The 15,909-nt window shown below is 41.2% G+C and overlaps 2 protein-coding genes across 4 annotated transcripts in view; both read left to right on the forward strand.

The window, feature by feature from the left end:
- The first annotated feature begins 185 nt into the window (after positions 1–185).
- On the forward strand, positions 186–9,320 carry coa1 (cytochrome C oxidase assembly factor 1). 3 transcript variants are annotated; one of them, XM_080726579.1, is made up of 5 exons: positions 186–215; positions 2,984–3,079; positions 4,281–4,432; positions 6,363–6,439; positions 7,244–9,320. In XM_080726579.1, the coding sequence occupies exons 2-5, from the start codon at positions 2,986–2,988 to the stop codon at positions 7,368–7,370; spliced, it is 450 nt and encodes a 149-aa protein (XP_080582705.1). In that variant the 5' UTR covers positions 186–215; positions 2,984–2,985; the 3' UTR covers positions 7,371–9,320. The 3 variants fall into 3 exon arrangements, with proteins under 3 accessions (XP_080582705.1, XP_080582706.1, XP_080582707.1); XM_080726580.1 differs by having other exon boundaries at positions 199–239; XM_080726581.1 differs by having other exon boundaries at positions 199–215; positions 2,981–3,079.
- A 6,431-nt stretch (positions 9,321–15,751) lies between these two features.
- The window catches only part of hecw1b (HECT, C2 and WW domain containing E3 ubiquitin protein ligase 1b), a gene marked incomplete at both ends in the record, with an annotated part of 102,724 nt that continues 102,566 nt past the window's right edge, over positions 15,752–15,909 (forward strand). The window contains 1 exon segment of the mRNA XM_080725985.1: positions 15,752–15,865. Coding sequence (XP_080582111.1) covers positions 15,752–15,865 — 114 coding nt within the window.

The following is a 15,909-nucleotide window of genomic DNA, read 5'->3' on the forward strand; positions in this document are numbered from 1 at the left end:
ACCTTTCCCCCCAGAAAGCCTTACTTTGAACCTTCTCGTTTGGTATTTAGGAATTTTATTTTGAAGGCCGGAAGTTCCATTCTCTCCGCCTGCGTGTGTGTGCAACTCAGCAGCGTGAAACTGGCGAATATGTGCAACTCGTATCACTTGACGCACCCGACAACGTCATCAATTTGCGACGGCCTTCCATGTAAACATCTCCATCGGATTGGAAGGTAAAATTGACAATGTGTTGAACGGTTTGTATTTAATTAATGTTTCATTCACTGTTTATCTGCATGTTGTTTAAATCACGTTTAAACACTGACGCTTGTATCAGCTTGCTGACCTACTGTTTGTTTGTTTGTTTGTTTGTTTGATTGATTGATTGATTGAAGACTTTATTAGAAGTTTGCATAGAAGAAGGTACAGTTTCATGACAGTACAAATCACTGGTACAAGGTCAGCTAAAAGGAGATCCTAGTAAGCTTTTTGGCTTATTTCCACAGGAAACTCATATAACATTGAATGACAGACAGATAGAACACAGTAGGCTACTATGCAGTAAAATGCAAAAGAATATAGCCAGCATGGCTATACAGTAGATCAGGGGTGGGCAACTTTGATGATGGGCCGCCCAGAGGGCCACATTGCATATAGGCCTACAGTCAAACATAGCAAAACGTAGCAGATCTACAAGCTCAAAGCACATCACAGTGCAACACATTTTGAGCTTGTAGATCTGCTATTTTTTAATTGGAATCCCGAATTGTTTTTTTGTTTTTTTGCTATTTTTAAATTTGAATCCTGAAAATTAGCATTCATTTCAAATGCATTTATTTGTTCTTAACTTTATGAACTTAAATACAAATACATTGGACAATGAATGGACATAAAAAAGGATCTCCTTTTAGTTGACACTTGTTTGCTGTAGGGAGCCATTCCTTTTTTATGAGGGGGAGTAAATTCTTTACTTAAGTAAAAGTATCAATACTGCAATGTGGAAATACTCTGCCACAAGTAGAAGTTCGGAATTAAAATGTACTTTAGTAAAACTATTGGCTTGAAAATGTATATGTACTGTATGTATAGGGTTGAAGTGATTAGTAATTATAATCAAAATCTGCAAAGTAAGTAGTAACTAAAATGAGCCAGTCTTTTGAACGGCTCTTTGAAAGGAACGGATCCAGCTCACTTCAAAGAGCCATATGGGTTTGCCGCTCTGACATCACGCTCTGGCTTCACTGTGATGTCACACTAACAGAATCCCTTGTATGCCTATATATGGAGTTCCCTGATGTCATCAATATTAAGCCCATCTAACAGTTCTTCATATGGGAATGCCCAAATATGGAGGCCACATCGGCCACATACCTCACTAACAGAATCCATACATGGCCAAGACAGATGGCCAAGACAGCCCATATCTCTGTGGCTGGTTCTACAGAAAGGGATCTCCATGTATGGGCATAAAAGGGTATGATGTCAGATGTCATAGACATCATAGGACTTTCACATAACAAATAACTGAGTAAGCATGTTTGGGCTCTCACAGTATATCTCCATTTACAGTACATGGATCTCTATATATGGGTACCAGGGGTCTCCATATATGGGTAACTGGTCCAATATACACATCACTGATGGCCAAGACATGGCGCGACCTCACCCTTTAGGGCAAGGTCGCTTGTTGCCCTGAGGCGTCTTACTAAAAGAATAAAGTCATATCTGCCCTGTGGAACTTCAAAGCCAGACAGAAATGTAATTTCTATCCATATGCTCCAGTGTTCAGTGACAAAAACACAATTAAATATTTAATCACCTGTGATGTTGCTAGGTTTTCAATGTAATGGGTCCCGACACACGCATTATGTATCAACGGCGAAAACATCAAAAAGGACTTTAATTTAAACAAATAGTGGCAAATAGCTACTTGTATGTAGTTAATAAAGGACAGAAGCATGGATTTACAAGACAATCTCAATCATCTCATCAATAATGCCAGAATGCACAGCTGTGGAGACTCCACCACATGCAGCTCAGCTGGTGCAGTGAAATGATTGATAGCAGGAAGGATAGAGTTGTACTGTATGCATCCTGGGGATGCAGGGATGCTTAGTTTAATGAGTCCTTTATTAAAGAAATATGGGTCAGGGACGCAGGATGTAGGGCTAGTAGCATCACTGAATCACAATTATTTGTGTGACAATTAATCGTCACGTAAAATGTCATAATCGTGACAGGTCTAATTGTCAGCAGCATGAGATGTGGTACACGCTGTCTTGAGTTAATGTTTTGTCAAACACTCAATTAAGGCGTGGTGGATGCTTTTTATGCCACTGGCTGATTCATCACTGTCTTCATATCATAGAAATCGAGTAGGTTATAGGACAGTGGTTCTCAACCTTTTCAGGCCGCGACACAGAAAATAATCATATTTTAGCTGGAGACCCCCCTACCCTGACGAGCAGTAAGAGTTGAGGCATAACATTTTGTATAATGCGGTTCTGTTGTGAAAATAGCAGATGTACATGCTCACAACGCCTCGCAACGCCGCCGATGTAGCTCGGCTATTATCACAATTTCTGACTCTAATATTAGAACGTTTGACCAAGGTTTAATTTGTCATTTTAGAGGTATTAAAAAGTCCTTAAATTGTCACTTTAGAAATGTGCAGATACCCTCTTATACACTTAAAAGTTATATTGGTTTGTTTACTGTTGAGTGAGAAAACAATGTTGCACACTAAGTTAATCATCTGGGAACCCCCCCAAAATAATTTGCGGACCCCCACAGGTTTTGGCAGTACTCCTCAGAATAGTGATGCTAGGGTTGAAGTTGTTTATGTTAAATGAATTTGTGATGACATTGTGTGTGTGTGTGTGTGTGTGTGTGTGTGTGTGTGTGTGTGTGTGTGTGTGTGTGTGTGTGTGTGTGTGTGTGTGTGTGTGTGTGTGTGTGTGTGTGTGTGTGTGTGTGTGTGTGCGCGCGTGCGCTCCAGCAGAAATGAGGGTGCCTACCAGTAAACTACAACAGTTAGCCATCTTCACCACATTACTGACGGGTGGAGGTGTGGGAACTATGTATTACCTCATACAGAGTGAGTACAGTACATTGTGTGGGTGTGTGTGTGTGTGTGTGTGTGTGTGTGTGTGTGTGTGTGTGTGTGTGTGCTGAGGTACTGTTATTCCTAACACCCATGTATTCCATAGACCAGTGTTTCTCAAATGGGGTTATGGCTACCCCTAGGGGTACGCGGGGGTACTACAGGTGTTACGGGAGAACATGGACAAACTTTGTGTGACCTGCTGATCTGTGTAGAATCAAATCAAATGTAACGGAGGCAGAGCAAATACACACATCTGCAATGTTAGGCAACGGTCTCTGTTTGTGTCTGACCTGGATTGAATACTTTACAGTTTGCAAATAGTACTTAGTTATAGTACTTGAACGATTATAGAATGATGCTAAAAAGATAACACAGCATGTTGTCAGCCAACCCAACCACTGCCCACCCATTAGGCATTGTTAAAATCCATTAAAGGACAACTTTGTTTTTTTGCAACAAGGGTTCATATTTTAGATAGTCATTAGAGAAAAGAAAATATGAAAATGCTTTCATTTACTTCTTTCTATCGTTTTAGCGATTTTAATGATGTTGATTTGTTGATAAAAATACACATTTAGCCACTTGCATACCAACCTGGGGTGTAAGTGTGTAAATATGTATTTTTAGACACAATAAGCCCATTCCCAAGAGGCACCGCAATCTTTCATGGGCAGATGTGACTTATAGGGGCTGGTGTAAATAAATTGCTGAAGTATTGTGTCTAAAAAGACAAATTTAGCCACCTGTACGCATGCCCCAAACCACTGGAATCAAAATACTAAAATCGCTAAAACAATAGAAAGCAGTGAATGAAAACATTTTAACACTCATCTTTTCTTTTCTCTAATTACATTCTAAAATATGAACTCTTGTTGTAAAAAACAAAGTTGTCCGTACTAACAGTAGTGCAACCTCAAATTCAAAGTACATAATGATCGATTACTATAAATGCATGAAGAATCATGTGATGAATTACGTGGTATGGGAATGGCATAGACAACGGAGCGCCGGGAGGGTTAGCGACTCACCCCACGGAGGTTAGGGTAAGGGTGAGGTTTGGCTAAACTGTAAACTGTTGGGTGTCGAAAAGATGACACATAGAAACAGCGAAACGCTCCCGACTAAAGTTTGGAACTTAGTCATTATTCCCCATCCTGTTCTTGCATTCTTGTCTTTCTGTCTTTCCAATCAGAGAACTTCAGTAAGTCAGACTACCACCGATTGGCTGTGGAACAGCTGGAGGCGTGTCCTGTTGCCATGGAAAGCCTGGGAGCCCCGCCTCTAAAAGTTCACAACATCCACCTTACAGACAGAAGCAACCGTGTGGATCCACATACTGCCCAGGTACCCTGTGTGTGTGTGTGTGTGTGTGTGTGTGTGTGTGTGTGTGTGTGTGTGTGTGTGTGTGTGTGTGTGTGTGTGTGTGTGTGTGTGTGTGTGTGTGTGTGTGTGTGTGTGTGTGTGTGTGTGTGTGTGTGTGTGTGTGTAATTGCGACCTGACTATGAAAAGCTCCACCTCTATAGAAATGATTACTATCACAGTATAGAGCTATTTAACACTGTTACTGAACAAACTATATAGCAATGATTATTGTCACAATATAGAGCTATTTAACACTGTTACTGAACAAACACTCTATAGCAATGATTATTGTCACAATATAGAGCTATTTAACACTGTTACTGAACAAACACTCTATAGCAATGATTACTGTCACAATATAGAGCTATTTAACACTGTTACATTACAATATAGAGCTATTTAACACTGTTACCGAACAAACACTCTATAGCAATGATTATTGTCACAATATAGAGCTATTTAACCCTGTTATTGAACAAACACTCTATATTACTGTCACAATATAGAGATATTTAATGCTTACTGAACAACCACTCTATAGCAATGAGTATCATAATATAGAGCTTTAACCTTTTAACAAAAATAAATAAATTCAAAAACATTTTAACCCCCCAAAAATATCACTTATACTACCTTCAGTTGAAAACGTGTTACACAGTGTGCCTTTCAACTATCCTTGTATTCATTAAAGTAAGTTCCAAGTTGCAGCTGTTATACTGTGTGTTCCATCTGATGTTGGCTGCTATTACGTTCCCTTTGGGAGAAGAAATGATGCAATCGTGTTGTACAGTATCTGAACTAGGGATGGGACAATATGAACATTTCATATGATGATTATTGTGACCAAAGAAATCACGATTTACGAGATTATCACGGTAATCAAAATATCCTCATTATCCATTATCCTGGGGCGGAACATTTGCCAAAAGAATAGCAGATCTACAAGCTCACAACGCGACACATTGTGAGCTTGTAGATCGGCTATTTTTTGCAAAGAGATTTGGTAGAGATTGGAAAAAAATTGACTGTATCAAGTACGTATATTAAAAGTACGATTTACCAATAGAGGGTTTAAATGGTACCGGATATGCAGCTCGGCAAATCAAAGGTGAATTGATCCCAGTGCATGATGGAGGACGATATCACGATAAATTAGATCTCTATGATACGATTATCGTGAGTGTTTTTTTAATCACGATAAATGATAATATCGCTTATCGTCCCATCCCTGATCTGGACACGGTGCAACCCTCTGTTGATTTAGCTCAGAAGAGCGTTACATATGTAACCAATATAATAATCCATTTTGGTCCCATTCACACACTAAAGTAACAGTGAATAATGTTCCAGTGAAGTAGGGCTGCAACGATTAATCGCAATCGAATCGATTATTCAATTAGTTGCCAACTAATTTAGTAATCGAATCGGCAACTAATTGCTCGACTTTGTATTAATATCGTGCAGGAATATAGGGTCAAGAACAAAGAATATGACTTGAATATATATATTTTTATATTTGAAAAGAGTAAATGTGTAGCTATTGTTTAGTCAGTATAAATGTGTTTAGTCAGTATGCACTGCTATGCAGTCAGAAAAAGGTATTTATTTTTGCCTTTTAGTAGGAACCAGCATCGGCAGCGGAGCAAAATGTAATAAATGATGTGTTTTTGAATGAATTATTCATCTTTAATGTATTTTTTTGTAAGTTAAAACACGTCTAAAATAACCTCAAATCTAATGTATAAGGTAATAGGTAAATAAGTGCAATAATAATATGATTAATCGATTAATCATTTAAATAATCGACGATTATGAAAATAATCACTAGTTGCAGCCCTACAGTGTTTTATAACAGTATTTTATAAGATGGAGTATGGATTATTATAATATGAGGAATGTTTTGTGTTGCAGATTAAAATCCCAGTCACAGGAAGTAAGAATGGCGGTTATCTTTACACTGTTTCAGCCAGAGACCCTGATACTAACAGGTTGGTGCATTATATTCTATTCAACTAGAGATAGGGATGTCTGCCATTGGCTTTGTTGCCAATATCCGGTTGTCCCGAATTTCCGATTCTGTTATCAATCGATACCGATATGTTTTTGTTTTTTTTTCTTCTTCTTTTTTTCTCGACACAACAAATGTAAGGTAACAACATCACATACTGTATCTCCTATCGTGGAATGAACATAATTATGCCTAACCTTATAGAGCAGTGGTTCTCAACCTTTTCAGGCCGCGACCCCCAAAGTAATCATATTTTAACTGGGGACCCCCCCACCCTGACGAGCATTACATTTTGTATAACACGGTTTTATTGTGAAAATTGCTGTAGATATGTTATTCTTTTGTGCAAATCATGTTTTTTTTTTTTGTTTTTTTTTTTTGTGCAAACCTTTGAATATATATTTTTCAAAGTAAACTTTTGTAACACAAATCTCTGCTTCTGGGGGAACCACTGATTTAGAAGACATTTATAGGATCAGGTCAAAGATATTCAATGACTTGCACACATTTTCACTACTTTTCAAAAATAGCAAATCTATAAGCTCGCGATTGCCGTACTGTGAGCTTGTAGCTCTGCTATTTTTCCCTAGTTAAACCATCAAATAATAGTTAAATGCGTGATAATGTGTTCCTGGATAGAATGGGTTAAATATGTCTTTCAGTGTCTCTCTCTCTCTCTCTCTCTCTCTCTCTCTCTCTCTCTCTCTCTCTCTCTCTCTCTCTCTCTCTCTCTCTCTCACTTTGTCTCTCTCCCTCTCTCTACCTCTCCATCCCCCCCCCCCAGGTGGTGTGTGAAGATGGCCGTCTTGAGGCTCAGAGAGGGACAGACGGTGGATCTGATGACGTCATCGCATGACACCGTGACGTCATCACCAGAGCACTCAGAGCAGGATGCAGACAGCTGGCGTTAGTTAGTCAGTAATATCCCTAACATCCATTACCGCGTTGTGAGCTTGTAGATCGGCTATTTTTTGGCAAAGAGATTTGGTGGAGAGTGGGAACAAAAAGACTGTATTAAGTACGTTATTTACAGGTCCGTTTTACCAAGTATCCACCTGTTTCCCAGGGGTTAAAGTTCTCAGTCCTGGGGACTGATTTCAGTCTTGAGGATTCCATAGGGTCTGTTTCTGAGATCAGTGCAGATCTGCAAAAACACGAATAAAATAAATAAGGGGGAGGTGTAGCGATGGCCACGGTGTGAATGACAAAGTTTTCAAAAAGTCTAGTGATTTCCAATCTAAAAAGCAGTTATAATTTCAAGATATGAGTATTTGAATTGGCCAGACAAGCAATAGAATACAACAGAACTTCAGAAGATATTTCTATAAAATAAAGCATAGATTGGCACACATACATTCAGTGAAAGCAGTTCAGAACTTCAGGAGAAAAAAAATAATATAATTTAAAAAAAAGTGTGCGCTGCACATGCCATGTTTCAAGAAATCACATATTGGGACATGGTCTGAAAATAATTTCAGTCTTGTGATTCTTTTTGGCTTTAACCCCTGGTTTCCGCCAGACTTTACAGTAGCATTATCTGCGGGACACTTCCGGTTGACAGCAGACATACAAGCTCACGTCGGAAATGCCGCTCGCCTTCGGCGCAATGCACGCATGTTGGAAAGTTGTGGATAGAGGGTTTAAGTGGTACCGGATATGACGGAGGACGATTTCACATACATACATTTTTATCACGATAAACGATAATAGCGATTACTGTCCCCCCCCCCCCCCCAACAAATGTATGTTGTTAAAAATGTTCAAAAGAAAATGCTAAATAATATTTGTTTATTTTTCGAAGGTTTTTGAAACTGGTAGATAACTGCATTGGATCCATTGGAACGCATGTTCTTGTTTTTTCCATTTCCTGAGAAGTAACAGTTTTGGACATACAAGGTTTCCAAACTATGTTTGCACAGGCCATAATTCACTGAACGTTATTGATTTCCATATTGTGTTAATAAATTATTTGATTGTTCAATGGATTATCGTGTCCCTCCCCCTTATAGCAGTTATTCTCAACCTGTGGGGCCACTATTTAAGGACTTTTAAGACCTTTTAATACCTACAAGACATGGAATGAAGCTACTGCATCAAAATCAATAAAATACGACAAAAAACTGGTCAAACATTCTCCAGATTGTCATATAATAGGCCTATAAGAAAGAGGCAAAGATTGTGAAAATAGCAGTTATTTTCTCAATTTTTATCTGTGGAAGCGAGTCATTCACTAATCTAATGCCTCTCCACAATTCCAAGTGGTTCTCAAACTTTATTCTTTTTTTTCCCGAATATGAATATGAAGGCCTATTTGGCCGCAGACCACCCATCTGAAAATGATTTAAGATCTACAAGCTTATTAACGCTTTGCATTAGCTTTGCGTTGTGAGCTTGTAGCCTAGATCTGCCATTGTCACATACAGTAGCAATGTACAATAGGCTTATTAAACTGATCTTGTGAGCTTGTAGATTTGCAATTTTTACTTGTGTTGTGTGACACTCGTACAGTATGTTAGATGAAGTTGGCCAGGGATACTCAAACAGCTGAACCTGTGGGCCACTTTACAAAAAGGGGCCAGTCGATAAAATGACAACATTAATGATGCTTGATAACTTCTCTTTCATTGGCACCTTATGTTGTCAATCTTAACTGACGCTGTTTTCTGTCAAATTAAACCTAGAGGTATTGAATTAGCATGAGATGGTAAAATAAACAAAAGCATCCATCCATGTTGGTTTAAAGCAGTGGTTCTCAACTTTTTCAGGCCGCGACCCCCCAAAAAATCTTTTTGGCATTACATTATTTTGTGTAACACGGTTCCATTGTGAAAATAGCAGATCTACATGCTCACAACGCAAGGCGTTGTCACTTTAGAAATGTGCAGATACCCTCTATACACTTATACTTTATGTTGGTATGTTAACTGTTGAGTGAGAAAACAATGTTGCACATTAAGTTAATCATCTGGGGGGGGGGGTAGGTTGAGAACCACTGATGTAAAAGATAAGATGACTTAATTCTGTCTAAAAACATAGGCTATATACGTTTTTTTTTTGTTTTTTTTTAATTGATTGATTGGTGGGCCAGTCAAAATTGTCCCACGGGCCGGAAGTGGCCCTCGGGCCTGAGTTTGAGTATCACTGAAGTAATTATCTTACCGCATTGTTATCCCCATTTTTTTTATGCAAATTAGTAGGGGGTCCCTGTTCATCTCTCTCAGCCAAGTATGCATGAAAACTCGTCTTCAACCTAAATGACATCATATAAGAATATTTTTGTAGTATTTTGTTGTATTTCTATTAGTTTCAATAAGGTTATTTGTTGTTTAGAGCTCTAGAAATATCACAAAGTATCATTATTATGTTTACTACTAGGCCTACTATTATTATTATGAGTGCATGAATATGATATTTTGCAAGAAATCTTAAAAGGTCAAAGTAAACAGATGCTAAAGATTATGGACCTATGGCTATAGGCTACAGTTTTACAATGACGACCCAATCATTGATTGATTCATGACATGATGATGTCCCAGCGTGGATCGAACCGACGTAACGGACGATGATGACGACGACGATGATGATGATGATGATGCAGTTTGTGGTTTGTATTGCCGTGCTTGCCGAGTGGGATGGCCTTGTGTCGCACCGATATCCGTGACCCATCGAATCCTGTGACCCCCGTGTAGTCCTGCATCTAAAAAAAGACCCAGAATCGCCACCGTCGCCGTTTCAGGTTTCACGCGTAAAACCTACAACGAAACGAGCATCAAATCACCGACGCACACATTTGCGCAGCAACGGGCTCTTCTCGGATACAGAGGGGACAGAATTCGATAGACTGACGTGTTTGCGTGTAACCGGTTGGCAGCAGCAACATCAGCAGCAAACACACTAGAGATGGGATTTATGGCTCTTTGAAGTGAGCTGGATCTCTGGCCCATCTGGGATCCGTTCCTTTCAAAGAGCTGTTCAAAAGACTGGCTCATTTTAGTTACTTTGTAGATTTTGATTACAATTTCAAATCACTTCCATGATCCTATATGCATTTCGGCCATTTGGAAATAGCCGATCTACAAGCTCACAATGTGAGCTTGTAGATCTGCTATTTTCAAATTACTTTTCTCTACATCTTATTCATTGGAAAACATGTGAAATGGGAGTCGGGACATTCTGCATAATGAGTAGACCTACTTTCTACTATTGGTAATTTAAGTACATTTTGATACTGATACTTTTGTACTTTTATTCAAGTAGCCTACACTTTTTTAAAATTTTAATTATGAACTTCTACGCTACTTGTGGCAGAGTATTTCCACGTTGCAGTATTGATACTTTTAATTAAGCAAAGAATTTAAGTACTTTTTTTTTTTTTTTTTTTTACTTTTACACCACTGTTCATTAGAAAGGAACGGCTCCCTGGCCTACAGCGAACCGGATCCTATCGTTCATTTCAAAGAGCCGTTCAAAAGACTCGATTCGTTCACGAACGTCCCATCTCCCAAACAACCCCCTCTCCTCTCTGCATCCATCCTCGCTTCTTGAAGCCGATCGAGGAGGTCGGATGCTTTTTTTTCCACCGGATTTACACACAACACTGCACCGGAACCGGACGAGAGGACGGGGTTTGGAACCTTGCGACGAGACCACGCACCGCGACAAGATGCGGGACAACAACAGCAGCGGTCCCGCAACAGAGCAGCTGAGCCTGAGCGACGCACCGCGGAGGGTCGACCCGGGCTATGGAGCGCCTTAAGCGGCCGCTGAAGGACCATGATTGACCGGCCCTGGAGCTGGAGCATCCTGACCCAGGTATAGGCTAAATATACGCGATCTACAAATGACATGCTTGATCCGACAACTCACATGTCAATGCAGGATGAACATGAAAGGTTGCTTTTACAGATCTGAGATCTGTGTTGTTGTTTTCTTTTACTGGCTGTGCAGGGGAGATAGTAGGCTATGGCGACGCGCGCTAGCGTTTATTCTAAGGGCTTAGAATTAAAAAAAGAAGAAGGGTGGTTGGAATCAGATGCCTCCGGGTGCCGCGCGCTGAATATAGCTGATCTACAAGCTCACAAGGCGTTGCGGCTGCGACACGTTGCGAGCTTGTGGATCGGATATTTTCAGTTTGTTCTATAGGGGCTTTGGAAAAAAAACGCATGTTGTCTGTATAGGCTAGGATGAGCTTATGATGAGTCTTGATTCATACTCGATCTACAAGCTGACTACGAGTCGCGCTGTGACCTGTCGTGAGCTTGTAGATCTGCGATTCTTACCGCGCAAGGCATGGCGTGCAAAGCGAGTGTAAATCGGGCATTGGCCTGGGTGTTTTGAAGGCATCTAGCATGAGTTGAGTGCTATTTATAATTGAGACTCCCCAAGTTCATCACTTTCTGGGCGGGTTGGAGGAAGAGATTTAGGACAGACGATGGAAAGAGATAAAAAAAAAGGTTTATTTAGCATCAGAGATGTCATTTTTTATTGTTAATGTTTTGCTGCCATCTTTGACTTTTTCCCCGCAGCAATTTGGATTTTAACTATAGGCCTAATACCCAGTTAAATTCAATCTTCCAATTGATTCCTACCCAGTACGTGTGTTGCTTGTCACTGCTGTTGTGTCCTACTGACTCACCTGCCAGTGAGGAGCCCCCACCGGGAGGAGAGCCTTCATCCTACTCCTCCCACCCACCGCCCTGCTGCCGATTGATTGATTGATTGATTGATTGATTGATTGATCGATCAAATACTTTATTAACAGTTTGCAGAGACAGGTGCAGGGAAGTACAGCAACTCTCTCCTCACTGGCCTTACCGGCATTAAGGCTGGATAGACAGCAGTCAAATCTAGCCTGAATCTGATTTAGTTCTAAGATCCGATCTTTTGCTTTCTGCTATACCACAAAATGTGGGACGCCTTACCGAAGGCCTTAAAGGAGTGTGGATCACTAGCATCCTTTAAAATCACACTGAAAAACCACTTACAGGCGGCAGCCGTTCGCAACAGGTAAAAACAAACATAGCCCAGCCCTACCCTCCCCTGACCCTTCTTTGTATTTGCCTACTGTATGTTTTAGTTTTTTTTTATTTTAATTTTTCCTGACTATATCTTCTGCATAGTACTGTGTTCTATCCGTCTGTCTTTCAATGTTATATGAGATACTTCAATGGTTTCCTGCTTAAATAAGCTCAGTCTTTTCTAGGATCTCCTTTTAGTAGACCTTGTACCAGTGAACTGTACAGTCATGAAACTGTACCTTTTCCAATGCAAACTTCCAATAAAGCATCGCGAGTTGTTGTGAGCATGTAGATCTGCTATTTTCACAATAGAACCATGTTATACCAAATGTAATGTAACACTGTAATATTGGATCATTCCGTCCTTGACAATAAGCAATCCTACTGTTTGAATGCTGTACAGACGCACGCATGGAGCAAAAAATAATGATAGACAAAAAATACAAAGGATTTTATTTTCAACTTCGACTTTCAACTTTCTCTGGTGGGAGTCGATTTGTGTAATGAAGAAGACTTTTTCGTTAATGCCCTAACATTTCTCATGTACTGAGGCATCCCCCCAAAGTGCTCGAAGGCGTTGAATCTCTGTCTGTCCACTGAATGCTGCTCGCCATTTCTATAGTGTAAAACTTATGCAGAACTGTTTTAGTTTCATGACACCCTTGTGCTCTTGTAAATCAAAATGCAATACTCGCGCTCTGTAATGACATCAGTGGCGCTCGGGTCGCGCTGCAAGTGACGTTTTGGACTGTTTGATAATGTGACTTGGCTTGTTAGATCAGATTAGTGCCTTCAGACTGAAGTGGCGTTTCCATGAAGCCACTTTTTGCGCATTAACGGCTTATTCGCAAAATGTTTTTATGGAAACGCTTCAAAATGCGAATAAACTTTCATTATCCGCAAAAAAAGTTATCCGCTTGGAGGAGGAGGATTTTGAGCCTTTATCGAATAAACTAAATGCGCTTAAGTGAATGGAAACGGGTCAGACAATAAATGCGAATAGATTATGACGTTCTAGGTCCATTTCCCCTGCCGCTTTGTCCATGGTATAGCGTTAGCCCACAAAACAAACCTGTTGTTTGTTACACACGGAGTGACACGGACCATGTGTAAATTCCTCCCGTTTTCACCTCAAGCCATTGGTGGCGAGCGAACCCTTCCTCATCCCACGGTGTTGCGTGCCTGAAGTGCCCAATCTACAAGCTCACAGGCACAGCAGCTCGCATCCACGTCTCCGCGCCGCATTGTGAGCTTGCAGATCGGCCACCTGACCTTCCAGAGGACGCTGAAACTTGCACTGTGCAGCGACGCGACCGCGGTTTTCCCGGTGAACCGGTAGCTTTATGTATTGAGAGGAACTCTTGCCAATTTCGTAAGAGACTCGTCGCCAATTGTATATTTAAAAGTTATTTGGGGCCATGATGATGACTGATAATCCCTTCTTCCCACTACTAGACAGCGACTGAGTCACAGCAGTCAGACGTGCAGACGGTGCAGTGCTCAGGTTCGGTCTGAAAAAAATCAGCCCGATCAACTCGCTAATTCGAATGACACCCGCAAATGGAAACATGCTAAATTCGCTTTGTCTTAATGCGTATTTCTGATAATTCGCTTCCCTAATTCGAATAAGTTTATGGAAACGCCACTTGAGACACATCTTTAGAAATCAGATTTGAAACCACCTCTGGATGTGGTTTGTAAAAATCGGATTTCATGTGACCTGCATGACTGTGACCTGTCTGCATTTAGACTAAGTTAAGCAAATCGGATTCCAATCTTGATGTGACACAGATCTGATTAAGGCTGGATTTGGCTGGCAGTGTAAATCAGGCCAAATGATCCAGAATGCCGCAGCACGATTCGTCTTCAACCAGACACATTTTTCACGTCTCATTCCCCTTTTCTCCGTTCCCTCCACTGGCTCCCACGTTGCTTCCCGCACAGAGTACAAAACACTGACGTGTCGTGGCCTTCAAAGCAGCCAAAGGTATGGCACCTCCATACCACTAAAGCCTAACCTCGCCTCACCAGGCATTCTGGGGGAAGCCTGGTGTTCGTTTACAACGGGCCGTCGATCCGTTCTAGGCGGAAACCACAAGCAGAATAAGCACCGTCGCTTTGTTTTGTTTCCCCCTGTTTGTTTCCCCAATCCCTATTAAAATGTAGCCTAGTGTAGTCTTGCCAGTCGCTACGAGTTGGACTAAAAGATGCATATACCAAACACATTTTCCGAAAGTAAAACTACTCCACATCAAGGGGTTTATTAGGTAGGCCCTAAAAGTATGTCCTTGAGCGCAGGGGAATTATTTTGGGTTAAAACTGAATCCGGTTTGATAGTTCCGGCCAAAGTGTAGTCCGTCTAGAACTACAACATGATGTAAAGTGGTTTCCGCTCCCGACCGGATCAAACCCCGAAAAGTGAAGGGACCCTAGGCTAACCAAAGCCTGATCCACCCCCACCCCCCCCAGCACTCAGATCAGCTAACAAAGGGATGCTGACAGAACCTTTGCTAAAAATCCCAGGACAACGAGCCACTCGTCCTGCAGACTCTTCGACTTGCTGGCCTCTTCAGACTCCACCTTAGCATGGGACTGTTAAGTCTGACATCATTTTGTAGGCAGAGGAGAACTTTTGGACCCAAAAAAAGCGAATAGTTTTACTATTTTTACTATTTACTAATTTTTCTTCTCTTTGTTGTTGAAAGGAAAGTGGTAGAATTATACTTTAGTCGTTATTTTTGTCTCGGATCTGTTGAAATAGCGAGGGACAGATATTGACAATAAATCTGCTTGGAGGTCTGACTACAAAATGATGTCACAGCTTAAAAGCCCCATTGCACTTACTGTAGCACTTGCCTATACCCGCAATGACGCGACCATGGTTTTCCCCATGACACCGAGCGCAACGGTGGGGGCGGGGGGGCTGCAAGGGTGATGATAATGGAGACGCGGCGTCTCAGGCGACCATGAGCCACGTGAGACACCGCCGAGCGAGCAGTAATAGCGAGCGAGTCGCCGTGTCAATTGCTGCGACGGTCGCATGAGCTGACTCCGTTACCGAGTTATGTGCCATTATGGAGAAAAAAAATGCCGATCTACAAGCCCGAGCTTGTGAGCTTGTAGATTGGATATTTTTTGGCAATTGTTCCGCCCCAGGATAATGGATAATATCGTAAATCACAATTCCTTTGCTCACAATAATCGTGATATGACATTTTCTCTCTTTCTCTCTCTCTCTCAGTGTAGTGCATCAGTGCAGGCCGGTGGGTTCAACCATGGCGTCTCCGTCGCGGCCTCAGAAGCGTCGTCGGGGGAAGAGAGACGTGAATCGTCACAGTTTCAACCCAGAACACTTCCGGAGGCTGGACTTCCACAACGGTATCCCACAGGTCAGTGCGGGGGCTGGTGGTGGTGGGGTTACTTGGCTTGCATC

Source organism: Nannobrachium achirus, assembly GCF_963921795.1.
Source record: "Nannobrachium achirus genome assembly, chromosome: 5".
Lineage (NCBI taxonomy): Eukaryota > Metazoa > Chordata > Actinopteri > Myctophiformes > Myctophidae > Nannobrachium > Nannobrachium achirus.

Excerpts from the sequence above, each read along its gene's own strand:
- coa1 (XM_080726579.1), top strand. The coding sequence starts at position 2,986 with ATGAGGGTGCCTACCAGTAAACTACAACAGTTAGCCATCTTCACCACA. Across the intron at positions 3,080-4,280 it reads TATGTATTACCTCATACAGA|AGAACTTCAGTAAGTCAGAC; the intron begins GTGAGTACAGTA and ends CTTTCCAATCAG. Across the intron at positions 6,440-7,243 it reads AGAGACCCTGATACTAACAG|GTGGTGTGTGAAGATGGCCG; the intron begins GTTGGTGCATTA and ends CCCCCCCCCCAG.